This window comes from Aegilops tauschii, chromosome 1 (assembly GCF_002575655.3).
Source record: "Aegilops tauschii subsp. strangulata cultivar AL8/78 chromosome 1, Aet v6.0, whole genome shotgun sequence".
NCBI classification, from domain to species: domain Eukaryota; kingdom Viridiplantae; phylum Streptophyta; class Magnoliopsida; order Poales; family Poaceae; genus Aegilops; species Aegilops tauschii.
The window spans coordinates 246,215,431-246,233,301 of NC_053035.3; the positions used below are offsets into that span (position 1 = coordinate 246,215,431).

A 17,871-nucleotide genomic window follows, 5' to 3' on the forward strand; every position below is an offset into this window, starting at 1 on the left:
CAGCGCTTGAAGCTTCGGCCATGGCTCCTGTGAAGGTTCAGAGAGAGGGAGAGAACTGCGTGAGGGAGAAAAACAGATGGAGGAAGGAGAAATAAGGGGAGGCGTGGTCTGGCCTGACGGAGGTGGTCGGTGGCTGCGGTGGCGATGGGCAGTTGGCTCGGGCGCTGGTTGGGCTATTGGGGAAAACGATGGAGGTAGGTGGGTGACATCCTGAGGAAGGAGGAGGGAATGGACACGGGTGGCGGCGGCGAGGAGGGTCCCTAGAAATTAGGGATTTGGTCTCGGGTTAGACTAATATATATAGCAGATGAATTTAGGTTAGGGGATATTTGGTCCGTCCGATCGTAATCGGGCGGTCGAGAATAAGTAGGCTAGAGCGTCCAATTAAGAAAACGGAGATGTTTTATAGATGTTTGGGGATGATCCGAATCCAACGGTCATGACTGCCCGGGTCGGGTTCGGAGAAGTTTCGGACACGCACGCGAGGGGTTTGAGTATTGTACATAGAGACTCCGGTTTAGACATGAGGGAAAACGAAGAACAAGGGATTTGATGAGCTCAGAAAAGAGAGAGAAGAGGGCGGTCTGGTTGATCTGAGAGAAGGTCAACCGAGACACGGAAGGAGCGGCAACTACTAGCGGATGCAAGTTTTAAAAACAATGACGACAACGAGTGCCGATGCAATGCGGATGATGCGATGATGAATGCAACAAACAAATAAAACACACAACGATAACGAAAAATAGGGAAGGCATCTGGAGCGTCGGTCTCGGGGCGTTACATCCCCCTTGACCACGAGTTCCCGGACGACTACGGGCTAGAGGAAGAGGACGAGTGCGACATCGAAGTGGAGCCTTTGTTCGAGGCCGAGCTCGCCAACCAAGCCGCCGGTCCTAAGCCGAAGCGCAAGAGCAAGCGCACGAAGGCGTACACGGCGGCCGAGGACAAGCTTCTTTGCGAGTGTTGGCGAGACATTGGACAAGACCCCAAGACGGGCGCTGAGCAAAAGCATTCAACCTTTTTGATTCGTGTCCACCGAGAGTTGAGCGCAAGAAGTTTCCGCCTTACCAATTTGTGAGCACGCGCGGGTGGGTCTCCATTTCCAAGCGGTGGAGGGTGACCCAACAAGAGTGCAACAAGTTTTGCGCCACTCTTGAGAGCGTCAAGGCCCGCCCCGTTAGCGGCATCGGCATGCAAGACATGGTATGCTAGCAAGCCGCCCTCTTTTGTGTCATCAAGTTCGTCCTTTGCGTGTTCATTTGCATATCACTTGCCCATATGCTTGCACGGAAACATTTTGTAGGGATTTCAAGCTTTGGAGGCATTCAAAGTTCAACACAATGGCAAGTGCTTCAACCTTTCCCATTGCTATCGGGTCATCAAGGACGAGGATAAGTTCAAGGCGCAATATGCAGCACTCAAGTCGCGTGGGGGGAAGAAAGCCGTGGAGGATGTTGGGGAGGGCGAGCCGGCACGGCCGTGGGGGAAGACCAACTCCAAGAAGGAGGACAAGCGAGATGCGGCCACCAATGCCTTGATCGCAAGCGTGGACGGCATGATGAATAAGAAGGACTCAAGGGAGGAGGAGCGTCGGCGTTTCAAGGCGGAGCAAATGGATGCTTTCATGGAGATCAAAAGGAGGAGGCTTGACCTGGACGCCGAGAAGTAAGCCAAAATGTTCGAGCTAGAGGCGGAGAAGCAAGCCAAGATGCTATAGATCGAGGCCGCCAACGCCAAGACCAAGGCGAAAGAAGTGGCTCTCGCGAGCATGATGACCGGGGTGGAGATCATGAAGGTGGATCTCAACACCGTGTCGCCAAGGAAGAGGTCGTGGTTCGAGAAGATGCAGGCCGACATGCTCAAGTTCAACGACGAGTGATCTATGGCGGCGAGCGCCATCTTTTTTGTATGCCGGCAAGTGTGCCGGCATGACCACGGGAGCCGCGATGGTGTGGTCGAACTCAAGTCCCACCCTTTTTTGTGTGCTGGCATGTGTGCCGGCCGGCTGGCGAGTGCGCCAGCATGAACTGTGGTGATATTTTCTGAAGCCGGCATTGTATGCCGGCGCTGGCATCGTGCCGGCATGAGACATGGCCGCTGGCATGATCGGCCGCGGGCCTTTTTATTTAAAAGTTGAATGCAGGCATGAAATGGGTCGGCGCGTTGGGCGCACTGCCGACCCAAATGCAAAACTGGGCGGACGCCGGGCGGGCGGCCGACCCAAACGGACAAAAGGCAGACAAATGCGCCGTCCGTTTGGATCGGCCCATTGGAGTTGCTCGTATGGTCTCTAGGTAAGCTTAATGTAATTTCACACGAGACAATCATCATGCACATACCAAAAGAATATTTGTTTGCATGGGGATAAGATGACTGAATGCTTGTCACTGTATCAATTGTGAGATAAGATAAGCTATCTAAGGAACTTTCTGCCTGGTCTGCTTGGAATATAGGAAGTGTGTATACCTTCTGTCTTATAAACCTACATTTATGAACCAAATATGTTCGTTTCATTTTTTTTGCTGCATATATGCTTAGGAAGACACAACATACATAGTTTAGTCTTGTTATTGTTCAGTTCTATTTAACAGATGTAGACCAACACACAATTCAAACTATTTCACTGGCACTTTTCTAGTAAGAATTGTTTGCCATTAATTTTTTCTCCCTGTTGATTTATTTTCTACTTAGCATCCATCACCCATCATTGCCCCGTGATGTGACTCTCTTTCCCAAATGCACAAACAAAGAAATGCCTTGCATGCACTACAAAATTTGTTCCGTTCAATGTCAGCACATGATCTTCTTACAGTATGTGAACAACAAACTAGAATTTTATTCCTTGGGTTCAGATGTGGCATTTGCTCATTTGATTTTGGGTTAAATTTGTGAGCGAGCTACTTTAGTTAGAATGCCAAGAGGTTAGTGTGGATGAAATTTACTAAGGAATGTAGTGCAAAAGAATTTGTCGAATTTTTTCTATAGGATTAATTCACTCATACAATAAAGCGCCTAGAAAAAATATCATATGGATTCAACCCTCGAATTTTCAACGAAAAGATTTTGGATAAAAATACCCTAAGGTGGAATAGAAAGACCACCATGGCCACAATTATTATCGAAAGTGGTTGATGTTTGTTATGACAATTTTGACTACAAATAATAGAAAATAGGCCAAGTATTTACTAGACTCCCTAATGGGGCACACAATGGTGTTGCAGTAGGCAAACGCTAGAGTAGATGGGACACATTGACCCGTTCTCCCGTTGCAACGCACGGACATTTTTGCTAGTAACGCTAAAAATAAAACATGGTTTCCCTGTCTTGGTTTTATTTATTTTCAGTTTTTGTTTTGTCTGTTTTCTTCTTTTTCTTCTCCTTTTTCTCTTTCTCTTTTTTTTTCATTTTTAGATTTATTGGAGTTTTTAAAAACATGATTTTTTTAATATTTGCTAATGTTTTTTCAAATTCGTGTTTTTTGAATCCACTAAACATTTTTCCAAAATCCTTGAACTTTTTTAAGACAGGTGAACTTATCTTCAAATTTGTGAATTTTTTCTTAGATTCTTGAACATTTTTTTAAAATCCATGAAGTTTTTTCGAAATTTATGAACTTTTTTAAAATTTGTGGAATTTTCATCAACATTGATGATTTAAAAAAATCGATCAACTTTTTTCAATATCAATGAGATTTTTTCATACTTGTGAACTTTTTCTTCAAAAATGATGAACTTTGTTCCAAAATTGATTTTTTTCAAAATCGATGAACTGCTCTTGAATTTGTGTTTTTTAATTGATGATTTTTTAAAGATCGATTAACTTCTTTCAAGTTCGTGTTTTCTCTCTATATTTTTGTCAATTATTTTTCAAGTTTATGTTTTTAAAAATAATTTATGATGGGTATTTAATATATGTTATATGCAGTACTAAGGATCAAATAGTATAGTTTCCTAGTAGTAGACGACAGTGCGAGGTCGGTCTAGTGGTTAACACGGTAGAGCGTCGACGATGTCCTGTTGAGTTAGATTAGGGAAGAGGCGTTTCGGCGCCCGAGCTCAGCTGAGCTCGATATCATCGCCTTACGTTCCTTGCTCGGGATCCGTGAAAAGGTGTCTGACTGGACTAACGCGGGATTTAGAAAATAGGACTGGACGCGCACTACATGACGGAACAGTGCGACGTACGCAGCCCCGTGTGTAGCGGATGGGCAACGGAAACGAGCGCTCGGTCTGGTCCATGGACTAGAACATGACGGGATTTGACAGGCCAAGGTCCAGATTAGGGGAACAGGCCATTAAGAAAACCCGAGCCATTTGTTATGCACGTTTGCTAGCCACGCGGGCGACACGGCCCCACACCCCCACCCCCGTTCATTCTGGAAACACTTCTCAGTCCCGTGTGTTCGTCTTGCTCCCAACCACCCCCCTCCCGGCGGCGCAGGTTCTACACGGGCGGTCACTATGTGCAAATAATGGAGGATGGTGGCATGGAATACCTCTTGGATCCGGTTGATAGGTTAGGCATTTCGCATCTGTTGCTATTTCTTTTTTATTTTGACCAAGATTTATTTGTTATGCCCGCTGACGGGGCCTAGGCGCCACCATTGCCATGCGTTACTCAGGTTCCCCCTGTGAGAGGAGTTGGCCGACAGCCATGAACAGCCAGATCCGGTGCCTTTTGTCGCAAGCATCGGTTCGGGAGCAGCCGTGCCGGCGGACTCAAACGCTGGCTCCGGATGTGGTCCGCAAAACACCGGCGAAGGCAATAACACAGCAAGGGCTGGGATCCGACGAAGGCCGGACTCGTCGCCGACGAGGTCCGCGCAGTCCACCGACAGGGTGAATCCACAAGCCCCTGGGTGGACAAAAAGGTACGACTGCAGGATATTGGTGAAAGCTGAATAAAACTATTGCTTATTGATGATTTGGTGCGGCATACAAGAGTATATAAGAGGGTACAAACCGACTTGGGGTAGGGGTACAAAACTGACTTGGACTAGAAGTCGTATACCATAATGACTACTCTAACATCCCCCCGCGGTATCAACGGCAGGCTCGACGACGTTGAGACTGAAACAGATATCTTGAAACGGCTTAGTAGGCAGTGCCTTGGAGAAAATGTCAGCAAACTGAGCCGTAGAGGGAACATGAAGCACCCGAACCTGACCAAGAGCAACCTTTTCACGAACAAAATGAATATCAATCTCAATACGCTTTGTGCGTCGGTGTTGAACTGGATTGCCGGTCATGTAGACTGCTGATATGTTGTCACAGTAGACAATAGTGGCCTGCTCAATAGGCCTGTGTAGCTCGGAGAGTAACTGCCGAATCCAGATTGTATCTGCAACGGCATGTGCCATAGCGCGATACTCAGCCTCGGCCGACGAACGTGAGACTGTAACCTGTCTTTTCGAAGACCAAGAAATCAAATTGTTACCAAGAAAAACACAAAAACCGGAAGTGGACCTTCGAGTGTCAGGACAACCAGCCCAGTCTGCATCAGAGTATGCGGTAAGCGAGTTTGGAGAAGAATTATTGAGGTGGAGACCATGATTGAGAGTTCCTTTTAAATACCGAAGAATGCGTTTAACATGATTATATTGAGGAACCCGGGGATCATGCATATAGAGACATGCTTGTTGAATAGCAAAAGAGATTTCAGGACGAGTAATGGTGAGATATTGGAGAGCACCTGTTAGGCTACGATAGAGAGTAGGATCGGAAAAGGGTTCACCGGTAGCCGAAAGTTTAAAACTAGTATCGACAGGAGTGCGAGATGATTGACAGTCAAGCATACCAGCACGATTAAGAAGATCAAGAATATACTGGCGTTGGGAAAGAAAAAGGCTGGAGGAATCTCGAACAACAGCAATGCCTAAGAAATGATGAAGGAGTCCTAGGTCAGTCATAGAAAATTCAGATCTAAGAAGAGAGACAATATGATCTAAGAACTTTTGAGAGGAGGCGGTAAGAATGATATCATCTACATAGAGAAGTAAATAGGCAGTGTCAGAAGTTTGATGATACACAAAAAGGGAGGTGTCGGAGAGAGATGGAGTGAAGCCTATTGTTTGAATGAAGGAGGAGAAGCGTTGAAACCAAGCTCGTGGGGCCTGTTTAAGACCGTAGAGAGATTTCTGAAGAAGACATACATGAGTTGGAAAGGATGGATTTTCAAAACCCAGAGGTTGCTGGCAGTAGATAGTTTCTTGAAGGGAACCATGGAGGAAAGCATTTTTAACATCAAGTTGGTGAATGGGCCATGAAGAGGAGACAACAACACTAAGAACGGTGCGAATGGTGCTAGGTTTAACAACATGAGAGAAGGTTTCTTTGTAATCAATTCCTTGTTGCTGAGAAAAGCCACGACAAACCCACCTGGCTTTATATCGTGAGAGGCTCCCATCGGAGTGGAACTTTTGGCGAAAAATCCATTTGCCAGAAATAATATTTGTATTGGGAGGACGAGGAACAAGTTGCTAGGTGTTGTTTTGAAGTAAAGCATTATATTCTTCTTGCATGGCAGCGGCCCAATTGGGATCAAGTAGAGCAGTTTTGTAATTCTTTGAAAGAGAAGTGAGAGATACGGAGGTATGAAGGTTTAGGCGGTCTTGGGGTTGATGAAATCCTGATTTGGCCCTAGTACGCATGCGATGATCATTAATCGGGGCTGCTGTAGGAATAGCACGAGGGGGTAAGGTGGGTACTGGTGAGTCCGGCGCAGCGGAAGAGTCGGACGAAGGAGTAGGGCTGGGTGGTGGAGTGGGAGTAGGGGCCGGGGGTGTTGGGGAGGGAGCAGGGGTCGGGGGTGTTGGGGACGTCTCGGGTGGGGTGAGTGTATGGTTGGGATTGGCTATGGTGGGTGTTAATGGTGGTGGTGATAAGTTGTGTTCGGCAGGTAGGGGAGTATATAGTTGGAAAGGACGGGGAGAGGGGGTGTTTGCGGAGCTAGGGGTGTTGGATGGTGTAGTAGTGCATTGTGAGAAAGGAAAAATGTGCTCAGCAAACGTGACATGACGAGAGACATGAACGTGTCCGGTGTGAAGGTCGAGACAGCGATAGCCTTTGTGCTCGTCAGAGAAGCCGAGAAAAGCGGATGGGATAGAGCGTGGTGACAATTTATTTGCAGAAGTGGCGTAGGCATTGGGAAAACAGAGACAGCCGAAAACACGAACCGCGGAGTAGTCGGGGTGGGAAAGAAAGAGGGAATAATAGGGAGTAGTGTTGGGTTTAGTTTTAGAAGGTCGAATATTTAGAAGGAAGGTGGCCATGTGTAGGGCTTCAGCCCAAAACTTGGGAGGCATAGATGATTGAATGAGGAGAGTGCGAACTATATCATTGAGGGTGCAAAGAGAGCGTTCTGTTTTACCATTTTGAGGGGAGGTGTAGGGACATGAGAACCTAAGCAGGATGCCATGTTGTAAGAAGAAAGTACGATTTTTAATGTTATCAAACTCGCGACCATTGTCACATTGGATAAAGCGAATTGGGAGGAAGAAGTGAACAGACACATAGCGTTGAAAATTAAGGAAAAGAGAATGGACCTCGGATTTGTTGCGTAGAGGAAAAGTCCAGACAAAGTGGGTGAAATCATCTAGGATAACAAGGTAGTATTTAAAACCCGAAACACTTGCAATGGGAGAGGTCCATAAATCACAATGTATTAATTCAAAGGGATAAGTGCTACAAGAACTAGAGGAACTAAAGGGAAGACGCACATGTTTGCCTAATTGACAAGACTCGCAAAACACAGAATTATGAGAGTCCCTATTACATGGTATGGTAAATTCACTAAGCATAGAAGCTAAGACGGCGGGGTTGGGATGGCCCAAGCGACGATGCCAGTGATCGACGGAGGCCAGCATGGATGTTGGAGGGGTGGCGGCAGGAACTCCATTAAGAGAATAAAGATCACCGGAGCTATTGAAGCGAGCGATCTCGGCCTTGGTCAGGTAATCTTTCACAGATAAACCAAAAGGGTCAAATTCAGCCGAAACTAGATTGTCGCAAGTAAATTGGCGAACAGAGATAAGATTTTTAATGAGGGCGGGTGCAACTAGAACATCGCGAAGTAAAAGAGGTTTGGTGGAAGAGGGAAGTTGAGCCTGACCAACACAATATATAGGAATAGATGATCCATCTCCAAGGATAATGGAAGGGAAAGGAGATTTAGTGCAAGAAGATAACCAATTACTAGATGCAGACATATGACTAGAGGCCCCTGAATCAAAGATCCAATCCGTACCTGAGTTTCCTTGTGCAGCAAAGTTATTCATGGCCTGGAGAAAGGCAGCTTGATCCCAGCTTGGCGTCGCAGGTGAGGGTGGCGTCGGAAGCAGTGCCGACGGATACGATGGTGAAGGCAGTAGGGCCGGCTGGGGAGTGTAGTAGGCATTGGCCGGCTGTCGGGGGTTGAGAACCCCGGGAGCACCAGTAGGCGGCCGAAGGCCGGGTTGCCAGGCACCTGAGTATGCCGGCGGAGCACCGAGGGTGGACGGAGCGGACCAGGGCATGGGCCATGCTTGAACAAGCCCCGTCCAAGGATCATGAGGAGGCCGCCATGGAACCGCAGATGGAGCACTGGTGGGTGGTGCAGGACTCGGTGCTGGTGATGTCGTAGGCGGAACCGAACGAGTCGACGGCGGCCTGTAGATAGGGTTTTTGCCGCGGTAGTTCGGACTAGGACGCTAGCCTGGGGGCGGTTGAACAGATGACGATGCGGACGGCCCGGCGGCAGGAGCCGGCCTGGAAGGCGGCGCTGGTGTAGACGACAGAGGAGGACGAGCCGCAGCATGAAATACCTTGGGGCGGGAGCCCTTGCGAGCTTGTGTTTCCGCCGCGAGTTGTAGCAGGGAACGAACTTCAGCGAAGGTAGGAGGGGGTCGTATCATCGGTATGAACGAGGCTTGCTTGTCAAAGTCTTCGCTGAGGCCGATGACGACGATATTGATTAGCTGTGAGTCGCTAACTGTATCGCCGAGTTCGCGGAGCTCATCACCAATGGTCTTAACGCGCTGGCAGAACAAGTTCACCGGGGCGTCTCCTTGCACCATATTGCGAAGCTCGGTGTGGAGAGCGTTTTTTCGAGTGTCGGTGTTGCTTTGGAAGAGCTGACGGAGGGAGTGCCAGATGTTGGCAGCGGTGGCGCCGTCGTGATCGAGCATGTTGAAGATCTCGGTGGTGATGCGGGTGTAGAACCACTGGACGATCGCGAGATCGTCTTTCAACCATTGCGGATCGTCGGGGCGGGGAAGACAGTTGGCGGCGACATGCGAGCGCAGGTTGCAGCGGCCGAGGTGGAGATTGAAGAGATGTCTCCAATGATAGTAGTTGTCGGCGACGAGATCAAGAACTATGGGGATGTAGGGGCTGACGTCGGAGATTGTGTCAGCAAGAGATATTGGTGCGGCGAGGATGGGTGCAGGGTAGTTTTGTGGAGCTATGGTGAGGGCCGAGAGAGAAGCGGCCGCGGCGTTGGCAGCCTTGGCGATGAGTGCGGCCCGGCGCTCGAAGTTGCCGGGCGGCGGCGGCGTTGGCGGAGCCATACCCTAAACCCGGGGACCGGTATCTGATACCATGAAAGCTGAATAAAACTATTGCTTATTGATGATTTGGTGCGGCATACAAGAGTATATAAGAGGGTACAAACCGACTTGGAGTAGGGGTACAAAACTGACTTGGACTAGAAGTCGTATATCATAATGACTACTCTAACAATTGGTGCTGTATGAATTTAACGTTTATCTCTAGTACCAGCGCATTATTATATGTCAGAGCATATATTCAGGGCAAACACCTAGTGCTGTAGGATTTTAACTTTAATGTCTGGTGCCTACACATTACTGGGTGCTGAAAAACAAGTTCAGAGGTACTACCGCTGAACGGGCCTAGTGCTGTAGTTGATTAGAATGTCTGCGTTTCAGTCAACGTAGGGTTAGTACAGGATTGTGTGCATCTGAATCGTTTGGAGCCTTGGGCTATCATTTCAATTCTGAGTTGTGCTGTCTTGGTGTCTGACTTTGGTTATATATAGAACAGAGAGTGGTCCGACGATGGCGTTGTCATGCGTTGTCATGAATTTGCAGGTTATGGCTGGGTAGTGGACCACCAGATCGGATGCCATGCCCTTCCAGAATGAGTGCTATGGATAAGCCGATCCGCAAATACGTGGAGGAGCCAACAAAGAGTGTAGTAAGGCCTGAGCTTGGACTGAACTGAAGCGGCGGCGTACAATGTCACTGAAATAGAGAAGATGAGGAAGTACGCAGCAAAAAGGGACAAATGAGCAGGGTGAGTACGAGGTCAACATAAGTGAAGACAGAAGAATTTACGTGCGAATGTGGACAGCTCGAGCACACTGGAATTTTGTGCTTCCATGTTCTAAGGGTGAATTGACTTATCAACTCCGTTCGTTCGAAAAGAAAATGTATCCGCGACCAAGAAAACTAAAACGTTTTTGCACTAACGCAGGTGATGGAAATACTTCATGTTGAGGAACTCCTGGCTAAGCATATATTGAAGCGATGGACAAAGGACGCGAGGGACATACTACCCCAACATCTGGTTCAGTACCAGAGAGATAATCCAGTTAACTTGTCATTCACGTGTAAGCACTCCACCTTGTGCTTGAAAGCCATGGATGTAGTACGTTTGGGTGCTTTCGATCACATTTATGCTGGTCTGGATGCTCTAATGGTGAGTGGAGCATCTTTTGCCGAGAGGAGGGATGGTCTGGGTTTTGAAGACCGCATGGTGGGCTTAGTTCGTGATACATTACCTGGGAACGGATTGATGGCTTGTGTTGGCAACGAAATTGCCGAAAAATGCATTAGCACTGGGAACTTTGTCAGTGTGAATGCTCTGCATGGGCTAACAGTACCAGAGGAGCAGAGAGGGGTCCAGAGACCCACAAATAGCAGGGAGAAGGCACCGTATGAGGGGCTGAGCAAGTCTACAAGGTTCTGCAACACATGTCGTCGAGAGGGCCACAAGCGGACTACGTGTCCGAAAGAGGGGATACACCCAAAAAAAAAGAGGGGATGCACCCAAAAAACCGCGGAGTCCTGGGAAGTGCAAGAATTGCGGCATGGAAGGACATCGTCGGACCACTTGCACTAGGCGGATGGGTGTTGCTGAAACATTAAAACTGAATTTTGATAATCTGTAGTTCCGAAGATTTTCTGGTGTGTTTTTGTGAGCTTTGCTCCACGCTTGTTCCTCAGTTTGGAGAGGCATGTCCTAGGCTGTAAACATAGGTTTGTTTAACAATTTGTGGCATGCATTTGGCAGACTGTAACTTAAGTGTCAAACTAAAATATTTGCTAGGACATGTTCGATGTGCCATTTTTTTCTCTCAATAAATTGCAGTTTGCCGAAACTCAGGTTGGTCTCATTTTCAGTAAGAGGTGATTGCCGGGGCAATGAAAAATAACTACGTGCATTTTAAAATAAGGATTCTCACTGAATTTGGAGGGCTAGAGCAATGGTCACTGCTACGTATGAAATGGGAATTTTTCTGTTTCAGTGTGTCTGGACATGGAGGGCGAGACGATGGGTGGGTGCATTTAAAGCCAGCCCGTCTACGCGCCGTTTGGAGACCGGCGGAGTGGATGGCTCAGCCAGGCTCTGAAAACACGCCGATCCATCGGTCTGCTGCCTGTTCCGCCTCGCTGCTGTAACGCACCGTTGCAATGATTACGATACAGCGGTTGAGTGGGAAAATAAAAATACGACAGTGAAATACACTGGATGGCACGAATCCACATGTGAGTTGGTGGTGTAGATTTCGGGATCATTTGAGCCCGGGCTCAGAAACTGATTTTCGGTTAGATTACTCCTTCTCGCAGTATTACCGACAATTTCTTTTCTTTGTGTGTCATTTTCAGCATGTTGCTCGGCCGTCCCGCTAGGCGCCGCGTGCAAGCGTCAGCAGTGCTCACCGATGCTTAGAGCATCTCCAACAGCCGCGCAACGCGCCGCACGCAAAAAAGGCATTTGTCGCGCACCGTTCGCCTGGTTTGGCGCGGCCGGCAGCGCTGGCTCCAGCAGACGCGTCAAAATTGAGCGCGCGCGCATAGCTTCAGCGGTCGCGCTAAACAGTGCGTACATTTTTTTAAATAAAATTCATAGATAGAAAAAACGATACATAGATATTTTACGTAGTTCCATAGCATAGATAGATAAAAACTATTTTAGATAGTGCAAGGACATAGATAAAAACTACTAGATAGTGCAACTACAGCCTACTCCCAGTCGTCGTCGTTATCGTCATCGTCGCCATCCTCGCTAGTCTGATCCGAGGTATCGAGCCACATGTCTTCCCAACGATCATCATCAGACGCAAAGATCGTCTCACCACCATTCTCAACGACTTCGCACTGGGATAGCGCCAGGGCCTTCCGCCAACTCCTGTCCAACCGCTCAGCGCGGCGCCTTGCCCAGTAGGCTTGCTCGTAGGTGACGTCCTCCGGGTGTTGCTGGCGCCACTCCGCCATGATCCGCTCGTCCTCATGGGCGACGAGGAGGTGGTTCTGCCGCTCAGCGTGATACGCACGGTCTTGTGCCATGCGAAGACGAGGCGGCGGGGCGACGTCCAGCGCCTGCTGCAGCGTGTGGATGTCGTGGAAGTTCATCTGCTGGCATGGCCTGCCTAGGCGTCACGCCGCCGTGTCGTACGCGCGGGAGGCCTCGTGCGCGGTCTCGAAGGTGCCGAGGCCGAGCCGGAGTTGGCCGGACCGTATCTCGGAGTAGAACCCGCCGTTGGGGCGCTGGCGGACGCCGCGGTAGCCCGACGCTCCTCGGCGGCGCGGCGGCATGGTGGCAGGGCGCTGGAGCGGTGGCGCGCGTGGCAGCGGAAGCAACCGAGGAAGCGGTGGAGGCGCGCGTGGCAGCGGAAGAGGAAGAGAAGCGTGTGGAATAGGCGCGTGGCGAGCGCCGCATTTTATAGGCGCGCCGGAAGCGGTGCACCAAAAAAAGCGCGCAACCTGCCGCCTTTTCCCGCGCGCGCAAACCGTTCCCCGCACGCGATTTTCCTGCCACCGCTGGAGCGCGCCGAAACGTCCCGCGCTCGCAAAAAATTCGGTTTAGCGCGCGCCTTTTGGCGCGGCTATTGGAGATGTTCTTAGGGCGCCGAACGAGCACTCCATAGAAAGACGGACAGATAGGGCGACGACTGGATTTTGCCAGAAATATTCTAGAGGTCCATTCTGGCCTGATATTGAGCTAGCAGCATCTAGCTACAGGAATGGGCTGGGACTTTGGCTAAATTATTGCGGGAGTTTTAGTTTCCAGAACATTTGAACAATGAATTATTTGATACTAAAAAAAACTTGGTGAAATATTTTCTCTCTCAAAAAAAAACTAAAAACTTGATGAATTAGGCAGAAACCCAGGACGAGGAGGAAACGTTGATGTCACGAAAAAAAAGGTCGAGGAGCATGTACTACGGCAGGCAACTGACTCAGGGCTGTCCAGGCTATCGCTATCTCTGGCTAGTGGAAGGCCCATTAGCTACAAGAAAGGCAGCCAACACCCAAAAAATGCATTGTTGTTTCGTGGAGACAGGCATATACATACAGCAACAGGCAGCAGAGAATGGCATGGCACTTCTGTTCAAAATGGTATGGCAATACATTGGAATTATTCAAACAGACACATACAGAGTCACCCTTTTACAACCCATGCGCGCCCGTCAGCCGCACTGCATCCGACGAGCCTTGTTCACTCCGCTCCATCACAAGCGCTGTACAAATCAGCACCACACACCCACTGCGGATTAAATTTCTATTGTAGTTACTAACAACTTCCCACTATTCACCAACAAATAACCGGGGACGTAGTTACGGACAGCGAAACGGACGATGGGACAGTGCACGCGCGCTCGCTGATTCAGAGCGCAGATTTGATCATGGCGGGGAACATGTCGGGGACGTCGACGGCCGGGCGCAGCAGCTTGCCCATCTCCTCCACGAACTTGTCCATGGCGGGGCCAGGCAGGCACATGGGGATCACGATGCCGTCCTCGCCCTTGCCGTTCTTGAACGGGATCAGGAAGCTGGCCACCCCGGGGATGGCGCCCACGCCGCCCTTCGCCGGCCCGCCGTACACCGGCCTGCCCCAACCGAAGTCCAGGTCGCCGAACCCGGCCTTGGTCACGTCCGACGCCAGGTACGCGCGCACCACCGTGAAGTGCGGCCGCCCGCGCTGCACCATCAGGTCCGCCACGGACCGCATGTACTCCACGTCCACCTCCGACTTGGCCTCCTTCACCAGCTTCACGGCGTAGCTCAGGGGCTTCGCGCACAGGTCGCCGGAGGCCGACACGGCCACCGGGAAGGCGAACGCGTTCCCGTAGTAGCCTGCCGGGATGGCGCTCGCGCCGCCCTGCTTGCCGCCGCGGGCGTTGACGATGCAGATCATCCGCATCACCTCGTCGGCGTCGGGGGCCAGCGCCACGGTGCGGCACTTCCACAGGCTTCCCGTGAGGACCTCGAACGTGGTGGCGCGCTTCCGGAGGCCCGGCGCCAGGTGGGACCGGATGGCGGCGACCTCCCGGGCCCCGAAGAAGAAGGAGCGGTGCGCCATGTCGTCGAGCGGCACGATGGTGCCCTTGGTGTCCGGCACCTCGTCGTACTCCCGGTGCGCGAAGCCAGGGCGCGGCGGGTTCCGCGCCTCCAGCAGCTCCCGTTCCCACACCGGCCGCACCGACGGCGCCGCCGCGCCTCGCGCCAGCTCCGCCACGGCGGCCAGGAACTGCACCAGCCCCTGCGCGTCCGCCATCGTGTGCATCAGCCGCACCGCCAGGATGAAGCCTCCACACGCCAGGCGTGTCACCTGAACGTACGAACAACGGTCAGCCATGCCCATGCATCGATCACGCTCGCACGTGCACACAAACATGCGTTAGTGTTTCAGCTTCACGAAAGAAAGGCAAAGTTACCTGGAAGAGGAGGAGTGGGGTGCCGAGGACTTCGGACGACCCGGGGACGTCGAAGACGAGCTCCTCGAGCCCCGGGAAGGGCGGCTGCAGGGCGTCGCCGAAGTGCTCCAGGCGCACGTCGGCGTCGGCCTCGATGAACAGCACGCCCTCGCCGGTGCAGTCGACGGCGAGCTTACGACCCTCAAGCTCCCTCAGCCGGCCGGCGAACGGGTAGTAGTGCACGAGCGCCCTGGCCACGGCGTCCCGGATCACCGACGCCGGGTCCCTGCCGCCCATGGACGCGTCGCGCCGGTAGAACTGGATGACGGGGATGTGAAACCGCAGGCCATCCTGGTCGTCGATGTCCGAGAGACGCTTCAGCTCCCGTGGCGTCGGCCCGGCCGGCGTGACCAGCTCGGCCGCCTTCCTCCTCACCGTGAACCTCAACGACGCCGCTGGGCCCGCCATTACCACTGCCTCAGGATGATTCTCAGCTAACTCTCGAGAAGGAGGGTGAGAAGGTGATCAATGGTGCGCGGCTAGCTGGTGTGTTTTGCTGCTGCTAGGTTTGTGTAGAAAGAGTGGCATTGGCACGCATATATATGCACGCGCGGCTACACAGTGAGAGTGACGGCGACCGTGAGATATGTGTGAGCAACTGGGTCGAAATTAGGAGAAGTTTACTGACGCTCTCTTCTTTTTTCCTTTGGCGGACTATGATTTGTCGTCAATAATAATTCTGTGTGGACGAGCAATGGGGGAGATGGAGGACTGACTTGACCAAGGCCAACGCGGTGGGTCGGGTGTTGTGAGGGTGTGAGCTCTGGTGACTCGTGAATTCGTGATCCATGTGTGTGGTAGCGGGACTCCAGGCTTCTTGATTGGAATTTGGAAAAGGGGTCAGCCTCCGGCAGGTCCGTTTGTTTGGAAAATGGATGGCTCAAATCGTGAGATAGAGATGGGAGAAAGATGTACTAGTAAGTGTTAACCCGACCTGCATGGACACTTCTTCAGCTTTGAGAAAAAAATTCACGGCAATACATATCTCATTCATATGAGTAAATTGCACGAAACCACCACTTTGAAGGCTTGGTTTGCAGAAAACACTACGCTACATTTTTGTTGCAGAAGACACCATATCTAGCGTAATTTTTTTGCAAAAGACACTGATGAGCGGATTTGGCTCTGTTGAGCGCGTTTATGACAGATGGGTCCCGTTTTTTGCTTACGTGGCATAACTTTTTGTGCCAGATAGGTTTTAATCTAAAGTTACAAACTAGTCCCTAAATTTTTACATAGACACCCCTGAATAAAAAATGTAAAACGCAATTAGCTCCGAACAAACATGCAGCACATCGCCCAGGGGCTCTGTTCACTGGTTTTGGGCGGCGCCCATGGAGGATTGGAGCGGCAGTGGACCTCGCCGGTGGAAGGAGGCAATGGGAGAAGGAGGATGACAACAAGGGCGAGCCCAATCTGGATCTCGACGACGACCAGAGTGAGTGCACGCGCACGCTGTCGAGCTGCATCGTCCGCTGCCGGACCGTCGATGAGCGGCAGCTCGCCCCTGCTGCTCCGGCCGTCGTCCTCCCGCACTCTTCATTTCCAGGCTGTCTCCCTCGTCCTCCCGAGCTCTTCTTCCCAAGGCCGGCCCTGCTGCTCCGGTTGCCACCCCGGCTGCCCAGTCACAGCGTCCTTGTTGAGGAACGACAGCGACGACTCCGTGTGGCAGCCTTCCTGCCGGCGTCGGGCTCTGGCACTGACCCTGGCCTCTCTTCTTCATCCTCGTGCCATCCCATGGTCATCGGGGCAGTGGACGCCGTAGCCCCGAACGCTCACCACGCCGAGCTGGCGGGGCATTCCCGCCGGATCCGGTGTCGGGTGGGCACAGTGGAGGCAGATGTGGCCGGATCCGGCATGGGGCATGGCGGCGGCGGCCCGGGGACGGAGCAGCGGCGCTGAGATCGTGGGCACGCTTGCCTGTTGCGGTGGGAGGAGGGGAAGGAATCTGGTGTGGTTCGAGGGCCTGGGAAGCAGGGGGAAGAAAGTTGGGGGCGTTTTTGCATTAAACCTAATCTGTTATGCCACGTAAGCAGAAAACGGGACCCATCTGTCATAAACGCGCTCAACAAAGCCAAATCCACTGATCAGTGGTTTTTGCAAAAAAGATTACGCTAGATATGGTGTCTTCTGCAACAAAAATGTAGCGTAGTGTTTTCTGCAAACATAGCCTTTAAAGTGATGGTTTTCTGCAATTTACTCCATTCATATCATAACTTTTGAGTCTTAAGGCTGGCTGTAAAAATAAGCAAGTTGCCCCAAAAGAATTAGCCCATAGTAGTACAAGCCACGTAGAAATCCACCTCTCACAAAACTTTAAAAACAACAGAATACTATCCTTTAAACAAAGGATCACCGATCAAGAAAAAAATTACAATCAAGACTGAAAGAGCTTGACAACAATGCTTGTCGTCTGCCTTCGGCACCACCACAACAGCCACCAAAGGGCACACATCACCTTCTCACCCAAGCTCGGCGCGGCTCCATCGCAGATATGCAGCTTTGCGGACCTCCAAGGTGGCTCAACAAATATGAAACCATTGTCGTTGAACGAATCAGGCAGGGGCAACACCCGGACACGCCATCGAAATCCTGACCTGGCACCCTCGCACGACTAAGACGCCGGACGAGGAAGCTACAAACCACGAACACATCACACGATTCGTCTTCGAGATGTCGTTGATGCAGACCATTATCTGCATCCGCTCCTTGACTATCTCCCAAGCTCAGCGTCGCTGCTGGAGCAGAAGTCGTCGCAATGGTTGAGGCCGAGACACAAGTCTACCACAAGGATGTCACTGCCACGACATCTCCGTTTGAACAGGCAAGTTCCCAAATCCATCACTGACTATAGAGTTGATCGCCTCGTCGGGGGAAGAATTGGAGCTTCTTTAT

At 51.0% G+C, this 17,871-nt stretch overlaps 2 protein-coding genes across 2 annotated transcripts; both read right to left on the reverse strand.

The window, feature by feature from the left end:
• Positions 1-12,241: 12,241 nt before the first annotated feature.
• Positions 12,242-12,631, reverse strand: LOC109738689 (uncharacterized). The gene has a single exon (XM_020297780.1). The coding sequence runs from the start codon at positions 12,629-12,631 to the stop codon at positions 12,242-12,244; it is 390 nt and encodes a 129-aa protein (XP_020153369.1).
• A 973-nt stretch (positions 12,632-13,604) lies between these two features.
• LOC109738690 (benzyl alcohol O-benzoyltransferase) lies at positions 13,605-15,604 on the reverse strand. Its single transcript, XM_020297781.4, has 2 exons — positions 14,938-15,604; positions 13,605-14,831 (listed from the first exon to the last, which is right to left on the reverse strand). The coding sequence occupies exons 1-2, from the start codon at positions 15,382-15,384 to the stop codon at positions 13,887-13,889; spliced, it is 1,392 nt and encodes a 463-aa protein (XP_020153370.1). The 5' UTR covers positions 15,385-15,604; the 3' UTR covers positions 13,605-13,886.
• Between the last annotated feature and the right edge of the window lie 2,267 nt (positions 15,605-17,871).

What these genes read in the sequence shown, in the direction of transcription:
- LOC109738689 (XM_020297780.1), bottom strand. Translation starts at nt 12,631, where the DNA reads ATGAACTTCCACGACATCCACACGCTGCAGCAGGCGCTGGACGTCGCC.
- LOC109738690 (XM_020297781.4), bottom strand. Translation starts at nt 15,384, where the DNA reads ATGGCGGGCCCAGCGGCGTCGTTGAGGTTCACGGTGAGGAGGAAGGCG. An exon ending in CCCCACTCCTCCTCTTCCAG is followed by an intron (nt 14,832 to 14,937) that starts GTAACTTTGCCT and finishes TCGTACGTTCAG; the next exon opens with GTGACACGCCTGGCGTGTGG.